This window comes from Diorhabda sublineata, chromosome 7 (genome assembly GCF_026230105.1).
Source record: "Diorhabda sublineata isolate icDioSubl1.1 chromosome 7, icDioSubl1.1, whole genome shotgun sequence".
Taxonomy (NCBI): Eukaryota; Metazoa; Arthropoda; class Insecta; order Coleoptera; family Chrysomelidae; genus Diorhabda; species Diorhabda sublineata.
The window spans coordinates 6,270,201-6,287,069 of NC_079480.1; the positions used below are offsets into that span (position 1 = coordinate 6,270,201).

General features: G+C 31.9%; 1 protein-coding gene across 6 annotated transcripts in view; it reads left to right on the plus strand.

The window, feature by feature from the left end:
• LOC130446732 (uncharacterized) overlaps window positions 1–16,869 on the plus strand; it is a 233,304-nt gene that overhangs the window by 205,311 nt on the left and 11,124 nt on the right. For 3 of the 6 annotated variants that reach the window (XM_056783128.1, XM_056783129.1, XM_056783127.1), the window contains exons 9-14: window positions 5,457–5,984; window positions 7,739–8,023; window positions 10,095–10,512; window positions 13,181–13,450; window positions 13,516–13,758; window positions 14,657–14,802. In XM_056783128.1, the coding sequence (XP_056639106.1) occupies window positions 5,457–5,984; window positions 7,739–8,023; window positions 10,095–10,512; window positions 13,181–13,450; window positions 13,516–13,758; window positions 14,657–14,802 (1,890 nt within the window). The remainder of the gene's footprint in view (window positions 1–5,456; window positions 5,985–7,738; window positions 8,024–10,094; window positions 10,513–13,180; window positions 13,451–13,515; window positions 13,759–14,656; window positions 14,803–16,869) is intronic. The other 3 variants (XM_056783130.1, XM_056783133.1, XM_056783132.1) reach the window with 1 other exon arrangement.

Sequence of the window (16,869 nt, forward strand, 5' to 3'; positions counted from 1 at the left end):
CTCACAGATGATTACGCAACAGTGTTTGTCGAAAAACATCCGACCTGCACACAGAGTCAACTCTGTTTAACAATTTTTTGTTAAAAATGTCATGATTACGCTGGTCAACATACATATAGTCCCAGAGCTGGCTACAAAAAACAGGTGGCGATAAGGTACGCGCCATTTCAGCGTGTAAACTGATTGCCCCAATTTGGTACATCAGCAAATGCCACTTCTTAAGGTCAGCACAGGTCGGATACGAAAATGCCAGCCGAAAAACTCTTCTGAAAAACCTCATAACATGCGCGCGTGAAGGATTTTGTAACGTGGGGTTTAAACATTAAATAAGAGAAGTTTTGCAGGCCGGAAAACCGTCGTAAGAAGTGTAGGTGGCGGCACGAGTAGGTGGAAAATGAGTACACGCTATAAAATTACACGCGCGATCGCAAATGATTATATTTCAGCGAGTTTTCATCATATTCTGATGATTTTTTTTTAATTTCGGGTAGCTCAAACAGATATTTTGAATAGAGACATCAAAAATAATTTTCCATTAAGCCGAATACGAAAAATATTCAAATATACGTCGATTTTCTTCAATCGCTATCACACAGTTCTTAGTGAGACTCCAAAAACCCTATAAAAAAGTTTCGCGCGCGCACGCAATGAGGTTTCCCGGCACTTTCGATCACTTCATACGGGGGTTTTCTTACCTGCAAAACTTCATTCGATATTACACCGCTCTTAATAGAGGTTTAAGCCCCATGCTACAAAAAGTTTCGCGCGCGCACGTTTTGAGTTTTTTCAGACGAGTTTTCCGTTCGGGAAAACTGGCTCGCATTTTCAGTCAACTCCTCATCTATTACTCATTCGCCAAACCTGCCCCTTGAGGCTTTTTATTATTTCCACGGGTGAAAAGAAGAATGTATCAGTTGTAATGGAAAGATTTCTGAAGAGGACGACGTTGCTCTGAAAAAAAGGCGATATTTAATATATTTTTTTAAATAATTCCAGTTATTTCTGTGTCTTCTTTCATATTTTCAATAAAACTTTCCACAGCGATGAAATTTATTCTATCAAACAATCATTTTTTACCAAGGAAATTGATGAATTAAATTAGAACAACCCTTCTTATTAGTCTTTTAATTAAACTTTGTTCAATCAACTTGATTTGATCAACAAAATTCGGCCCCTAAGAACATGCCTTGCGTTACCAAAGCTCATATCGTAAGATTTCTTTGTATATATGAAAATCGCTCGTCTATTGATCAAAATTGATACCTTTTTCTATTTTATGCATGATGTAGTGCATAGTAGTTGAAAATATGTAGTTTAACAACTGTAGAATTTGAATGTAATGCATTTTTTAGATAAGGAAGTTTATTGTATCCACAATCTAACGAACTAAAAATTAAATTAATCAGTTACATTATCGGTACATAATAACTATTGATTTCAAATCCCAGTGCGGATAGATCTCAATTATTTATAGTAATCTGATATAATTTGGATCAAAAATATCGTGTCTTCATTTTGGTTCATTTGAAACTGTCATTATCGATATTACTATTTTTGCAACAACAGAAATAACGACTAGCTCAATAACTGTCTCCTTGTGCGATTTTTCTCTTCCTGCATATGATTTATGGCGTTTTTCTATGCTAATAGAGTAACTTTGTAACTCTATTTCTGTTCACAAATAAGTTTAATACGCTCAAAACGATACGGTGAAAGTCACAATGCCCCGATAATATGACTGATTAATTTCTTTTTTAGTTTGTTACGAATATATACCTTACAGAATTTATATGATCAGAAATTTCGTTATCATGCAGGGCTGGCTCTAAGCTATTATTATTAAGAATCAAAGTCTGTACAGAAATTTTTGAATATCGTTGTCAAATTATTCAAAAGTAAATAGTTTAATGTTTCCACTAATCTAATAAAGTCGTCAATAAATATTGATAAAATTTCAATCTGATTGAACTGAGAAGCATTATTAGAAGCTTATACAGTAAGAATCTTCGAGAATATATAGTTTGTTTAGTACTTATTTCCACTATGATTTGCTTAGTTCATTAATTCCATTGCTACAATTTCGTAAATGCTTCCTTCTAGGATATAAGTGGTAAATCCTAAGCGAGACTAATATTCTAGGTAAACACATATGAAATTACGAATGCTCTCTGCACCTTAGCTAGAGTCGCCCCTGTTGTTATCACATCTATTAATATGGAATGAAAAATCAAGGTCGTTATTTTAATATATAAATAATATATATTATTAAATTTTGGAAATCTGGCAATCGTTTTTTACTAATTTTCATATTTTGTTATTAATAAATGTCTATTTCGAAAACTTATTAACATATTCAATGATTAACTAATTGTAAGTTGAATAGAAAGTATTCCAAAGAAGTATTTCAAACATATTTGCTTTAAAATATCGACCTTGGTACTATTTTGGATTTCTATGGCAGTTTATGTAAAATTATGAGATGTTCTATATGAATTACGATATAAAATTGAAAAATAATAATGTTTCATCAGCTTTTGCTTTTAAACCACCCAAGGAAACTTATTGTAGTCACCCATCTCCATAACACTATTCTGATTATAAGAAACCTTGTTCGAAAAGTCCAAATTTTTTATAAAGGCACTCTTGGTTGGAATTAATTTTTAATTTCATCTTAGAACTAAAAAAAGTCGTTTTATATGCTTAGATAATAATTTAATTTCGAAATAAATGCATGCTTCTCTTTTTATTCCATGAATTGATCATAATCCTTCGAATAACGATTAATAAACTGTAACTAATTTCCTTGCTTTTTATCAGAAATGTTTGTGTGCCTCTCCCTCAATCCTCATTAATCTCCATACCTTTCTACTTTCTATTTCAATATCCCCTTCCTCTTAGTAATTGTATTTCAATTTTGGGTTTTTTGCATCTTCTTGTTGTGGTTTTCATTCTATTACCTTCCTCACCGCTGCATTATTTTCCTTCATAAACATATGCCCGGACCACTTAAATCTTCTTGAGCTTGTAATCTCCATTCTACAGCTTTGTTTTCCGATGAAATGGAAGTTCTTGGTTTTCTGATCATTCATTTCTAACCCTATTTCTTTTGCGCTCACCTCTAACATTTGTAGCTCTTCTTAGCTACTCCTCGCCAAAGCTAGATCTTTGAATGAAATATGCAAAAGTAAGTCGATGCAAATTTTGTGCTTATCCTTCTATTGTGGCTTATTTCAGTGAGGATATGAAGTGGTCCACTCATAGACTTTATTTGACTTGTATACTGTATGCCATTAGGTTTTCCAGATTGATACTGGATTTTGACATCTTCAAATGTCATCTTTGTTCGCATTATCAGTTTTATCATCTTAATTATCTATGAATTATGATCAAATACATGTATAGAATCTATAAATAGTAAAAAATTTTTACTTAGTTGATCATCACTTATGCCGTGTCAATCTTTATTCAATTATTGATGTTAATGGTATTCCTCTATAACTTTTTAGACCTCTTGTTTTGATGTTAGCATTATAATCCCATTCTTCCAGTATATAATCATTTCCAGATACTTACTAATAACGTTTAAATTATCTTATGAAGCTCTTGTCCTCCCTGCTTTAACAATCCTGATCTAAACACTTTCTTCTGGTCTTGTATTTTCTTAAATTCATTTCTATCCTCTTATACCTTATTATATTGTGCTCATTGTTCTCCATTTAATCTGTGATGTTACAATTCATTGTATTATTCATTTCTTCTTATTTTGTTCCTTTTCCCTGCTTCAGATTTTCTGTGTATCATGTCTTGCTAATCTACTATTCCCTCCATTCGTTTTTCGTTCTTCTAAATATTTTTATGTTTTCTATCTTGTATAGTTCACTGACCCTTCTACCTTTCCTGTAGTTATCCAGTTTGCTTTGGATGTTTTCTTATTTTATATCTTTTATTCACGTTCTTTAGCAAACCAATATGCTTCGGTTTGATTATTTCTGAAACTCATTTTTTTGTCTGCTTCCGTATAATACTCTGTTGTATTTGTTTCTATTGAGCAGCTACGTTCAGTTCTTCATTGTGTCTTAGTTTTATTTCTTAATCTTTCTCGGTCAAATCTGTGTCTGTGTCGGGCTTGTGTTTCTATAGTTTTGCTTTTGATCGTTACAATGAAAAGTAGAAAACGTGAAGTTGATTCATAGTGTCGTATTTTTAAAAACCTCCTATAAAGAATAGACCTGTGTGCCTCATTTTCAATACAGCTGTAGTATTCAAGGAAATCAACCTTTCACGACACTTCATGACAAAACATAGCAACACCACTTATGAAAGTATGACTGAGGAAGAACTGAAACAAAAAATCCGAAGTTCTACATAAAAGCTGTCAGGTCAACAAAGTATTTTTAAAAAGCAAAGCAGTTGTCAAAAGCTAGTTACACATTGTGGCATACGATATTGCGAAAAGTAACAAATCATTTTCTGATGGCAAATTTTTGAAACACGTCTTTCAAGGTTTCTGCGATCCATATTTGTAACATATCTACCGATGAAGCAACCAATATTACGGAGACCAAATCTGGTGTTTTCGTAAACTTTTAAGTTCAAAATTATCGAACAGAACCTGGATATTTTGACCATGCCGTGAATCAATCCAACCAGAATTGCAACTCGAGCTGATTGAGTTGCAATGGAATTATGAATTAGAGCAATTATTTCTGAACGTAACTAAAATTGAATTCTACAAAACCCTATCAAAATCTTGTGTCCCAAACCTGACATCTCACGCTCAAAAGATAATTGGCATGTTTGCATTTTCCTACATCTTTGAACAGGTGTGATCGAGTGACTGACGACAATTTGGCGTCACTTCTGCGAATCAACTTATCCCAATTTCTACAAGATTACGAACATTCTCGTATAAAAAATAATCAATTTTCGTGAATTCTTTCACTAACTTTTAATCATTGCAGCATATATAAGTTGTGGTGGTGTAAAAATCAAAAATAAAGTTCATCGTTTATCATTTTTTTGGCCCGCCTATATAATTTTTTGTTTTATCTGGCCCTCCCTCAAAAGTTTGCCAATTTCTGGTCTAGATTGAAGGTGAGGATCATGGATTATTTAACCCATTATGAGATTCGTAGCAGCAGCAGTGATCACATTGGCTTAGAATTTTAAAACAAAATAGCAAAGTTGCATTCATGATTATTATATACTACATGCAAGTTTTTTGCTTTTTCACTAATCTTGGGTTTTGTTAGCGAACTGAGATTAGAATTGAACAGTCTCAGAAATATAACGAATTAAAAATCAAAATTTGTCACATACTTCTCCTTTATAAGCACAAAATTGTATCAACACTTTAAATGGTAGCAACAAAAACTGTAATGGAAATAACATCTCAAAATGTTACATTTTTCTGTACGTATATTCTAGAGAACAATATTTTTTAATTAACCTTATAGACTCCAAACACCTTCTCAACAAAAGTCTAGTGGTGCGAATTGGTAAGGAAGATTCGGCGCTGAACCATACGCTATGCTCGAAAATGTCAACAACTGAAGATACAAATAATACTACAACAACTACGAAAATCACCATTGATCTATCTCCTTCCCCTTCTACTAAAACCGATAAGACTTTTTCGTACACCAAGTATCAACGATCTCAACCAACCAGTTTCAAATCTACCTCTTTAATACTTAACACAATTAATCATAGTAATAATGGTAACATTCAGAAGACTGCAGAGATTAAAGACAGTATTCCAAAAGAACTAGAAGCTTTAAAAAAACTTTACGAAGATGTCCAAAGTGACAGTGATGCTGATAAAGAAGTGCAGTTCTTGTTATCGAGAATGACCAAGGACAACGGTTTGGAAAACGACTGTAGTAGCGTTTTAAGTGGCAGTTGGAGTAAAATGAAGACTTACAGGAATATGAATAATGTTAAGGAAGCGACTACTACTAAACTAAGTGCTAAAATAGAAAAAGGTACTAATTTACTTATTTCAATAATTGTATAATTATTTATAACATCATTTTTTTTTAACTAGTCTTAGGTACTAAACTAAATGATGATTTTTTCCTCATAAAAGTGATAATTAATTAGTAAGTATTATTGAAACTGAGAATATTGGTTTCAAAAATGTTGCTTACTCGAAGGTATGGCAGGAAACGAAACCCAATTATATTTTAGACAATTTATATGTTTCTTTTTATTATTGATTATGAATATCTTCAATAACTATTTTTATAGAAATTTGAAGTTGAAAAAGACTTACTTCTTCATTGGGTCCCAAAATTTGGACGCTATGTTTTTTTTTAATCGACATTAAAGACTTTTATTATATATATCAGGATATTTCTCATGAAAGTTATGTCCATATACAGTGTGTCCCACGACGAGTTAAAAATATCTGTATATGGCAAAATTCTTATAATAAAAGCATGAAAATTTCTACGTTTGGATCTTTTCAACTAAAATATTTTCAAACGTGGCCGACTTCCGGTTATAGTGGAAGTCGATTGTAACTTTGTTATTTCAAATAGAACACCCTATATATTACTACATTTTTGAAATCTTCGTAAAATTTTATTATACTTTTGTCTGAAAACTTTTTTCGAAAAATGGATACTTTTTGAGTTATTAATTTTTTTGTAAAAAATTTCACAGTTGCAGACCCTTCTAAATTTTTACGAGGATACCCTTAAAGATATGAAAAGGGTTTCCATTCTGTTGCTTTAAGCAAGATCAGACGTATTTGAATTTATGTTTAAAAATTTTTCAATTTATACAGGGTGTGTATAAAAAGTGTTCAAAGTTTAACTTCATAAATATCAAGTTTCGTTATTTTTTAAAATAGAACCACATAGTTTTTTATATTTTAATTCATACAGCGGTGAAAAATAAAGCTAATCTATTCATACTTTCCTATACCTAAACCTTATCGTTGCCCAGATATTGAATGTTTTCTGTAAATTTTTAGAGATGCAGGTGTGGTCTAAATTTTATTTTGACCCGTTGATACTGGCACTGAAAAATAAAAAAGTATTTTTCTTTATGATGTCAAGGTCTGTGAAAAAAATCAAATCAAATTGTATACACTAATCCTGATCCAACTTTTAGTCGTTTCGGAAATATTTGAGGTTTTAAATTATTATTGTGTCTTTTAACAAGTTTTATTTTTTTTTTGTATACTTTTAGAAGGCTTTGTAATGAATGACACTTATTTAACTGTTATTAGTCAATTGTTGATACTTTCGAAAATCGTTGAAATGGTTCGTTCTCAATTTAATAACGAAGTTAAACTTTGAACACTTTTTATACATACCTTGTATAAAATAAAAAATTTTTAAACATAGATTCAGATACGTCTAGCCTTGCTTAAGGCAACCGAACAGAAACCATTTTCATATTTTTAAGGGTATCCTCATAAAAAAATAATTTATAAGGCAAGGTCAAATTTTTTACAAAAAAATTTATATCTCGAAAAGTATGCATTTTTCGACAATAGTTTTCAGACAAAAGTATACTAAAATTCTACATCTATTTCAAAAATGTATTAATATACAGGGTGTTCTATTTAAAATAACAAAGTTACAGTCGACTTGCGGTAGAACCGGAAGTCGGCAATCTTTGAAAATATTTTAGCTAAAAAGATCTTATCCGAAAACAGATAGTTTTAATTCGTCGTGGGACGTGTATTTATAATCAAATTATATTGAAAATGTGTTAAATATTTCAGATTCCTTAGAACTATCTGAAAACTCGCCTCTTGCCACCAGGATACAAGATGGCTCGATAAAACAACATAGTACTGTTAATATAATTAGAACTAATCTCTCGCCAAATCCTGTAAGGAAAACGCCAGTCTGTAGGCCTGACCTAAAGCCTAGTGAGCAACTTTCTAGTCCTTCGATAGTAAATAGAAGTAAAAATATAGAAGTAACAAGAAAACCTGAAAACAAATCTACGGATTACTTCAAAATTAACATAGAAAACAAGAAAATACATCCAAGACCAAACGACGGTAATTTCATTAGTTCTAACAACAATCATTTCTAAAAATATAAAATTGCGTGTAAAAAATCTACGAGCTCATATTGTTACACTTCAAAACCCAATAAATACCAAACAAAGTATTTCATAAACACAGCACACATTTCTTTTAACATGCTGTTCTAGATCTCTTTTTATTTGTCGATTCATTCAAATGTTGGTTTAGTAAAAATTGTATAAACTTATTGACTTAGTGCTGTGAAACTTGATTTAATTGTAATAACTTTCGAGAAATAAAGAATGGCTACAACACTCACTGTGTCCGAACAAGTTGTTCTAAGTACTAATCAAGAGTGTTTTAGTATCATTTAGCCAATTAGCACTAAGGCGAGTACACGAAAGTTTCTTAGACACTAGGAGGTTCAATAGACTATCGAGTTGGTTATGTTCTTGAAGACTGGGGAATTCTATAGAAGGTTGGGCTGGAGAAGAATCGACTCTCGGGTTGGTTAGATTCTTAGAGCCAGAGAAATTCAATAGACTATTATGTTGGTAATAAAATTGTACAACTTCAAAGCGAGGTGTGCCTGTAGTGGACTATACGTTGAAGGCTTAAGAAAGTAGAAAGTAGATAGATAAATCCCCTCGCACCACCGACCACTCATTCGCACTCAAGTTGATTGAATACTGAAATGATGGAAGCTTCTACTGTTTTCGGATGAGTCTTATTGGAAACTATGGGCGCAGCAGAACAATTTGTAGATGCTTTTGGAGGAGATTCGTGTACTCTTGGGGACAGACTTTCTACACTTCGTATCCGGGCCACGTCTGGGCGATATGATTACACAGTAATACACGTAGGAAATACTAGAATAATATGTAATGAAATATGACAGCTTTGTAAGGATTTTTCAACATTTAAACAGTTTAAGAAGTTCTCATTTTAATCTCATTGTATAGATATCTATGAGATGAGCTTAAAAGAAAGAGCAGAGTCCAAATTTTGCTCCCACAACGTCTTCAGGAAGTGAAGGTGGCTATAAAAGATGAATACCAAGTTATACCCCAAATGTCGATAAAAAGTAGGATTAAAGCTGCTACTATGTAAATTCTTTCATTAATGCCATGATTTTTCCTTACAAAATTTTAAATTCAAATAAAAATTTTCTCCAAAAAGACCTCTTATGTAACCATAGGTGTTTTTTAATAAGGTTCAATATAATTTTTATTATTTGAGCATTTGATATATCGTGTTCTAAACGAACGCGTCGATTTTATTGCACGCAACCAAATATTTTCAAATCTCAACAATATCCAGAAGAGATTTGCTTTGATTGACTACTTTATTATAGAAATATTACCTTCAATTTGGTGTGTTTCAAATTATTGAATTTTGAAGAATCTTATATTGTATAAATTGCATCATACAGATATTGATTTAAATGCGAAAGTCGTCGAGGAAATCATTAAAATTTCAAGTTATACTCTTTCAATAGTGTCTACTACTACCCTTTCTACAATCATGACTTCAGTGTCTTAAATACCTCAGTAAAATAAAGAATATTATTCTCACAAATATTTTTTGGGGGTTTTATGCATGAATTTACCTGAATAGAAAGACTTCAAAAAACATCAATCAAACAAAATAAATTGAAAAAATTAAATGCTTAACTAGTTAAAAAGACATGAATTTACCTGAATCGATGTCCAACAATGTCAGTAGGACATCAAAAGACATCAATCAACATCAAATGACAATCGCCAGTAATCGGCTTCAAAAAAAATTGATGAATTTAGACGCTAAAAACCTCAAATGACATGAATTTATTTGAATCAATATCAAACTGACAAAAATTTGAACTGAGAACTTTTCAAAACAGCAAAAAAAACTATCTATGTTGTATATCGATAATTAGCCACACCTATATTTTTTTGAAAATGTATAGATCTATTTTAACATTTTTACATCAATTGTCTAAAGGCTCAACTCTGGATTCTCTGTAGAATGACATTCAGAAATAAAAAATGCATTTTTTGGACTTACTCGGTGTTAGAAATTAAGCGACGAAATATGTTGAATTGTAGCATTTTTCTAATTGTAGGTATAGTACTGCGAACTCCCAAAAAGTCTGAAATGACATATTTCGGAGTTAACGTCTCTCCTAAACCGGCTAAGAAAATTTCTCAGGCTGTGATCCGCAAAGAAAATAGATTATCAGAAAAACCAGATCTCATACAGAAAAAATCCCCATTACCTATACGAAAAATGCCAAAATCTCCTTCGCCTATTAGAAGATTTCAAAAAACTCCGTCACCTACTATGATTAATAAGAATCCACCTCCAATTACCAGAAGTGGTAAAAAAAGTCCGGTAAAAGATGTCTCGGAACCCATTTATGAAAACATTAAAAATAAGTATGGAAGAGAATTTGACAGTAGTATTTTAGATGAGCTTACAAAGGCTGCAGATCAGATATTGCAAGCTGTTAATGGGTACACCGACGAAGAACTTCATAACAGGTAAAAATTTAATATACAAGATGCGGAATTAGTAAGTCGAATTATATATTTGTATGTTTGATAGATTGACGATGAACTGAGACTTGAAAGATCTATTGTGTTTACGGCAGTTTCCAAAAACTGCATTTGAATCTAATAATTCCTGATCCTTAAATCAATTTTTATTCGATCCATTATGTTCCCAGATGTTGAAATTACTTAGTGGCTTACATTTATCAAAAATAATAACAACTGATGTTGAACATTTTCAGGTTTGAAAAACAATAATTTTTTCGGTGTTAATTTGAGCAGTACTGATATTATTTTTATTATCAACGTCTTCACCAATAACAATAATTGTCAAATTGAATCCTCTATTATTATTTCAATTACATCAGCAACATTTTTTTACCAATATTGAATATCGAACAATATTGAGTAGAACCGAGGCTTGTTTTAAACAAGAAAATATGTTTGTACACGGATTTTCATGAAAATTCTGATTCAAGCTCTGTGTATCCTCTTCTTCAAAAACTACGTTGTATTAGACTGTGCTATTTATCTTTTAGTGGTGAAAACTACTTTTTCTTCGAGAATCTTAGATTAATAATCAAACTAAAGATGAAATTAATTATTTATACATCTCTGGAAACTCTCTAATAAGTTTTTGTACAAATCGACAAATCCAATTTCTCTAAATCATCATTTGAGTACAGCAAATATCATAATAAACCCAAAAATTTTGTTATTATATCTTCTTCTTCCTTCTTGTATGGTAGGTTTAAAACTTGTTTCTTCTTCAGTTTCAGCCTCCTGGGTCCAAATTGTCACACAAGTTATTATATCTATTGAATTTAAATTATTTAATGAAACTATTGCTGAACGAGACGCTTCAACCTCAATAAATCATTCTGAGAGTGTTAATTAGATGGTTGCTACTCAAGTTTTGAGATAGACATAAAAAAACATATATTTATAATTGGATGTGGCTTTATTGTTTTTAAAAATATTCTCCACTGAGATCAATACACTTCTGCATGCGTTTGAACCAACTGTCGAATAAGATACCCCCAAAACATCTGAATTGAATGCATCAACCGCTTCTTCATATGCAGAAAAACGTTAAACTCGCAATTTATTTTTGATCTGCTAGAAAAAGAAAAAATTATTGGGTGTCAAACAAGAATCGTACGACGGATAACCAATCAATTCGATGTTTTGACTGTTCAAAAACGTTTCTGTTTGAAATAATGCCTGAGAGCTCGCATAGTCATGCTGGAGAATTATCGGTCTTCTGGGATTGGTTTTCCTGATTTTTTCGAACACTTGTGGCAAACAAATGCTGATGTACCAGTCAGAAATGACCGTTCTATATTGCTTCAATGGAACGGTGTCGAGTCATTCTGAAGCCTCAAAATGCATCATGTGCGAACAAGTTTTGTTGGATTTGGCTCGACATAAAAGACCCATACACTCAATAGTTGTTTAGTTTCGGGTTCGTATACGTAGATCCATGATTCTTCGCCTGTAACGATCTTATAGATGTCTTTTGAAGTACCGCGATTGAATTTTTTCAACATTTCTTTGCACCAATCGACACGAGCTTTTTTCGAGCGATTGTCAAATTATTCGGTATCCAACGCGATTTGAAAGACCCATGCAGTAGATTGTTAAATGTATGCAAGAGGAACTAATGCCCAAGAATACCTCAATCGTATAGTGTGTCACATAACGATGTTATAACATCAGTTTACGCACTGCATCGATGTTTTTTTGGCACAACAGTTGATTTCGGACTACCTTCACCAAATTCATCCTGTAGCGAAGCACGACTGCGAAAGAATTGGGAAAACCAGCGAAATACGGTGTATGGAGATGATGTTTCATCACCTAAAGTCGAAGCAAGTTGAACGGCACACTGCTGTTGGGTCAATCCTCGTCGAAAGCCATAAAAAATCATCGCAAGATTATGTTCTCGATGTTTCAAGTATCTTCAAATAACTCAAATAGCACTCTAATGACAACACGGTCTGAGTACGTTCACCATTGAAACTTTATAATGTCAATGTCAGATTTGACATATTCACATCAGTGTTGCCATATCGCAAAACTTGAGAAACAACCCTCGTATTTATCAAAAAATAATGTCAACTGTTTTTTTCATTAATAGCAATACTGCAAAAGTTATTTAGTATTTTTAGTATATAAATTTGTTGTTTTTTAAATATTTACAAAATCCCATATGACCAAAGATATAAAAACTGTATTTATAATTTTTTTTTTTTTCGTAAAATGAGAAAATTTGGTTATATTCGGTATACATGTATAAAAAACAACACAAACCAGGAAGCGTATAGGGTAGCTCAAAATATGAAGATTGGGGCAATTTAACACTATAACAAGTTGCATCCTTTAGGAGTCTCAAAGTAAAGGCCAAAATTTCGAAAAAATTAATTTCCTTGCAACCCTTTAAATTAAAATTATGAAATTTGAAAAGTTCATACCAATTTTCAGCCTGACAGCAATCTCTATGGAGTCATTTATATATAAGATGGTCTATTTGAAAGAATATAAATTTGGATGCTTGTGTAAATTTTTTCTTGTCTCGTATGATTCTCTCGCACTAATTCCGCACCCTATATTCACATATTAATAAACCTATCTTAACTTTTCATTAATCTGTTGACAGATTATCTTCCGATGATGAGGACGACTCGAAGAAAAAGAAATTAGAAACGATATTGGAAACTAAATCTACTCACCAAAAGACTTCCATAACCAGACATAAAGTATCTACTAATAAAACAAAATTAAAACCAATTTCTCCCTCCTCATCAATAGAAAGTTTGAACAAGAAGAGAGTCGCGCCAGAACCTAAGATGAAGCCCTGTTACGAAAAACATAGAAGAAGAACTGAAAGAATTGAAAAAATGGAAAAATTGGACCAAAATTCAACAAAGTACGAATTTGAATGAGGTTTACCGTTCAATTCAGGAATTTTTTTAACGAGTTATAATGTTTTAGAGCTGCAAATACAAAAGCTAGAAGGCTCCAAAGGGCAAGCAGTAGAGAAGCTCTCCTTAGGTCTAATGGGTCATCCTCAGAAGATCTGCCTACGAAAGTGGAACCACCTAGAAAACCCAGATTGATTAAGAAAACTAAAGTGATGCAATTAACAGTTAATAATGGAATGGAATTCAAAAAGAGTTCCATTAGTAGTGATGGAAGAAGAAAAGAAGACACTGTGAATAAAATCGGAGAGGAGAGGTAACCATTTTCGTTTTTTTTTTTTTTCTTTAGACACCAATCATTATTCATGTTTGAAGAGTGATAATATAATAGTTACACTGCTGTTCTAGTTAATTTATAAAATTTAGTAGAAAAATGATTGCGATCTTCTCTGACTGAATGAAAGAGTGAATAAAATCATAGAATGTCTTAATATGCTAACTGATCAATTTTGAAAATGAGAATTGATTGTCTTTAACTGTAGAGAACTGAGTTAACCATTTGAAAACTTGAAAGGTTACGAGGTTACAGGAAAATCGCCAAAAATTTGCAGCACCTCTCTATGAGTATTGTCCACAGATGCATTTTGTATTATATCTACAATAAAACTGGCGAAAGCTACATTTTTATTATTATTATATTATTTAATATTCGTCGTAACATTATATAGCCAGAAAAGTTTTCTCCAAACAACGGTTATAGTGAAAAATTTGTGTGTAATAGGCTTACAACTCGTGTAACGTACTATACTTTTTCTATGCCCATTCTTAGCATGCTACATGAGAAAACGTGTCCTATTTTTAAAGAAATTGCATAATGTGCTGCCTACATTTAGGGGCATCACTCTTTCAATCCTGAATATATCTCGCTAATGCTAAAAGTTTTTATGTTTTCTAATTGACTAAATTTGTGTAAATAGACCAAATAAAGTCTTACGTTAATAAAAATTTGATTGTAATTCAATTGAACCAAGAAGTTTAAATTTTCTTCTCAAAACGCACGTGTATGTCTTTTTTGACTTTTACAGACATGGGCGTAGAAAAAATATTTAATAGTATAGAAATTCATTAATAATAAATTGCAATAATCGCCTGATTTTGTTCGTGTGATTCTGCTTTTTATATCTAGGTGTAAAATCAAAATTATCGTTTTCTAGAATACATAATAGTTTGCCAGAAATACGACATAAGACGGCTGTATCTTCAATTAGAAGTACATCAGAAAAAACTACCAGAGACAGGATGAAATACAAAAGTGAAGACCCAAAAAGAAAAGTTCAGCAAAAGAAGGAACCAATTAAATGTAATTATAACTTTTTTTGATTATCATTAAGATTATAAGCAGTGATGGATAAATGAGTGAATCAAGTCAAATGGTCACTATGAGAAAATAAATTTTCAAATTATTTGGAATTCATTCAGTAGGTAACATCAATTTTATTATTTCTCACGATTTAATATTTACTTTTCGGTATCTGACAAAAATTTTGAGAAAATGAAGGGAAAGAAAACAATTCTAATAGTAATACTATAGCATAGAAGGTAGTTCAAAATTATAGACACAGTGAATCTACGAGTCAACGAAGATAAATTGAAGTTCATGATAATGACCACACCACAAAGGAATGTATATCTTGGAGTGTTTATTAAGGACGAAAGTAACGAGGGAGCAGATCTATTTTCAAGGATAATGAAGGGAAGTAAATAATTGGAAGCACTGAAAGCGATAGTAAGTTCGAAAATAATCTTCAAAAAGGCGAATACCAGCAGTGAGCTACGGAATCGAGGATTCTTAACAAAGAGAAGTTAGATATATGGGATAGGAAGATTCTAGGGGGTGAAAAGGAAGGAGAATTATGGCTGAGAAAAAGACATAATGAAATATGGAATAGAGTGGCAGGGTCACATCCAGATACTGCCAGATTTTAGAGTGACTAAAAAAATGATGGACATGGAACAGGGAGGAACAAGAAAAAAGGAGGAACAAGGAAAGGATGATACGCAGGTGATGGAAGAACTGAGAGAGACAGAAATTCAGGATTGAAATAAAAAAAAATCATTTCTATGCTATGGACTTAAAATATCTGCGTGTAACGCCTTTATATACTTATAATACTATCATAGAAGGTAGTTCAGAATTATATACATTAATTTCTTTACTTTATTCACGCTTTTGAAACCAAATAATAAGGGAAATATAGCCCACATGGAAATTGGGAACCTTACTCTATCTAACATGTCCAGCTTACCTTAATTGATTCATAATATTATGGATATAATAGTAAATAAATATTATGTAATTACTAGCTTTTACCCGCGATTTCGCTCGCATCGAATCCATTAAATAAGTATCAGAAATCATTAACATAGAAATATAACAATATGACAACTTTCTTTTATTGCTTGGTTAGTGTTATCGATTTTTATAAATTACTACATACAATGAAGTTTCAAAACAAGCTTTATTGAAATACAATAACAAATGTTAAAATATATTTTCCTGTAACAAAAATAAATAGTTTTGAATTCTAACAAATAAAAAGATAAAATGGTGAGTATTAATCCAGAATATTTTTGTAGACTATGTAGATTATAAGTTTTTTCTTTGGGTGGAAATATGTGTAAGTTCCGTGAACACGCTACATATAGTTGGCCATGAGAGAAGCATGGCTTTTCTAAATGCACTCCTGCTACCTGTAATGTCTGCCCTTGTGCTTTGTTTATAGTAACAGCAAAGCTAAGCTTGGCCGGAAACTGAACTGTACTGAAAGGAAGGTCAGTTGGAATAATTGGAATCCGAGGTATGATAACACTTTCTCCTTTGCCGACACCTGTTAAAATAGTAGCACCAAGTATATTCTGCCCCAATTTTGTTATAAGAAAAGCCTTGTTCCATTACATAGCCGAGGAGCACATCTAGTTTAAATTGAAGTTTATGTGATGGTACACCTTACAATTCAAGGAAATTTAAAAGCTCGACAGGATATGAAGTACTTTGTTCCGTATTCATCGACAAATATTCCTTCATTTCTCCTTCCGTATGTTTTAAAATGTCGGTGTTATATCAACATTTTGCTACTTCAGCGCCATCTAACATACAGTAAGTTCAAACCCTAAATCATATATTATCGACGTACGATATTACCGACGGTCAAGTCAATATATTGCGCTGAAGGAGCAAAATGTTGATATTTGTTGATAAATTTTTTATTATTTGTGTAAAAAATATTTTTTTTTAATAAAAAGTATACTATGTTACTTCTAGTACCTCCCAGAATATATGTACAAAGCGTAACAAACATCCACGCTTTCACATTTACATTTATAATATTAGTAAGGATAAAATAGTGATACTTTGTAATGGTAAATA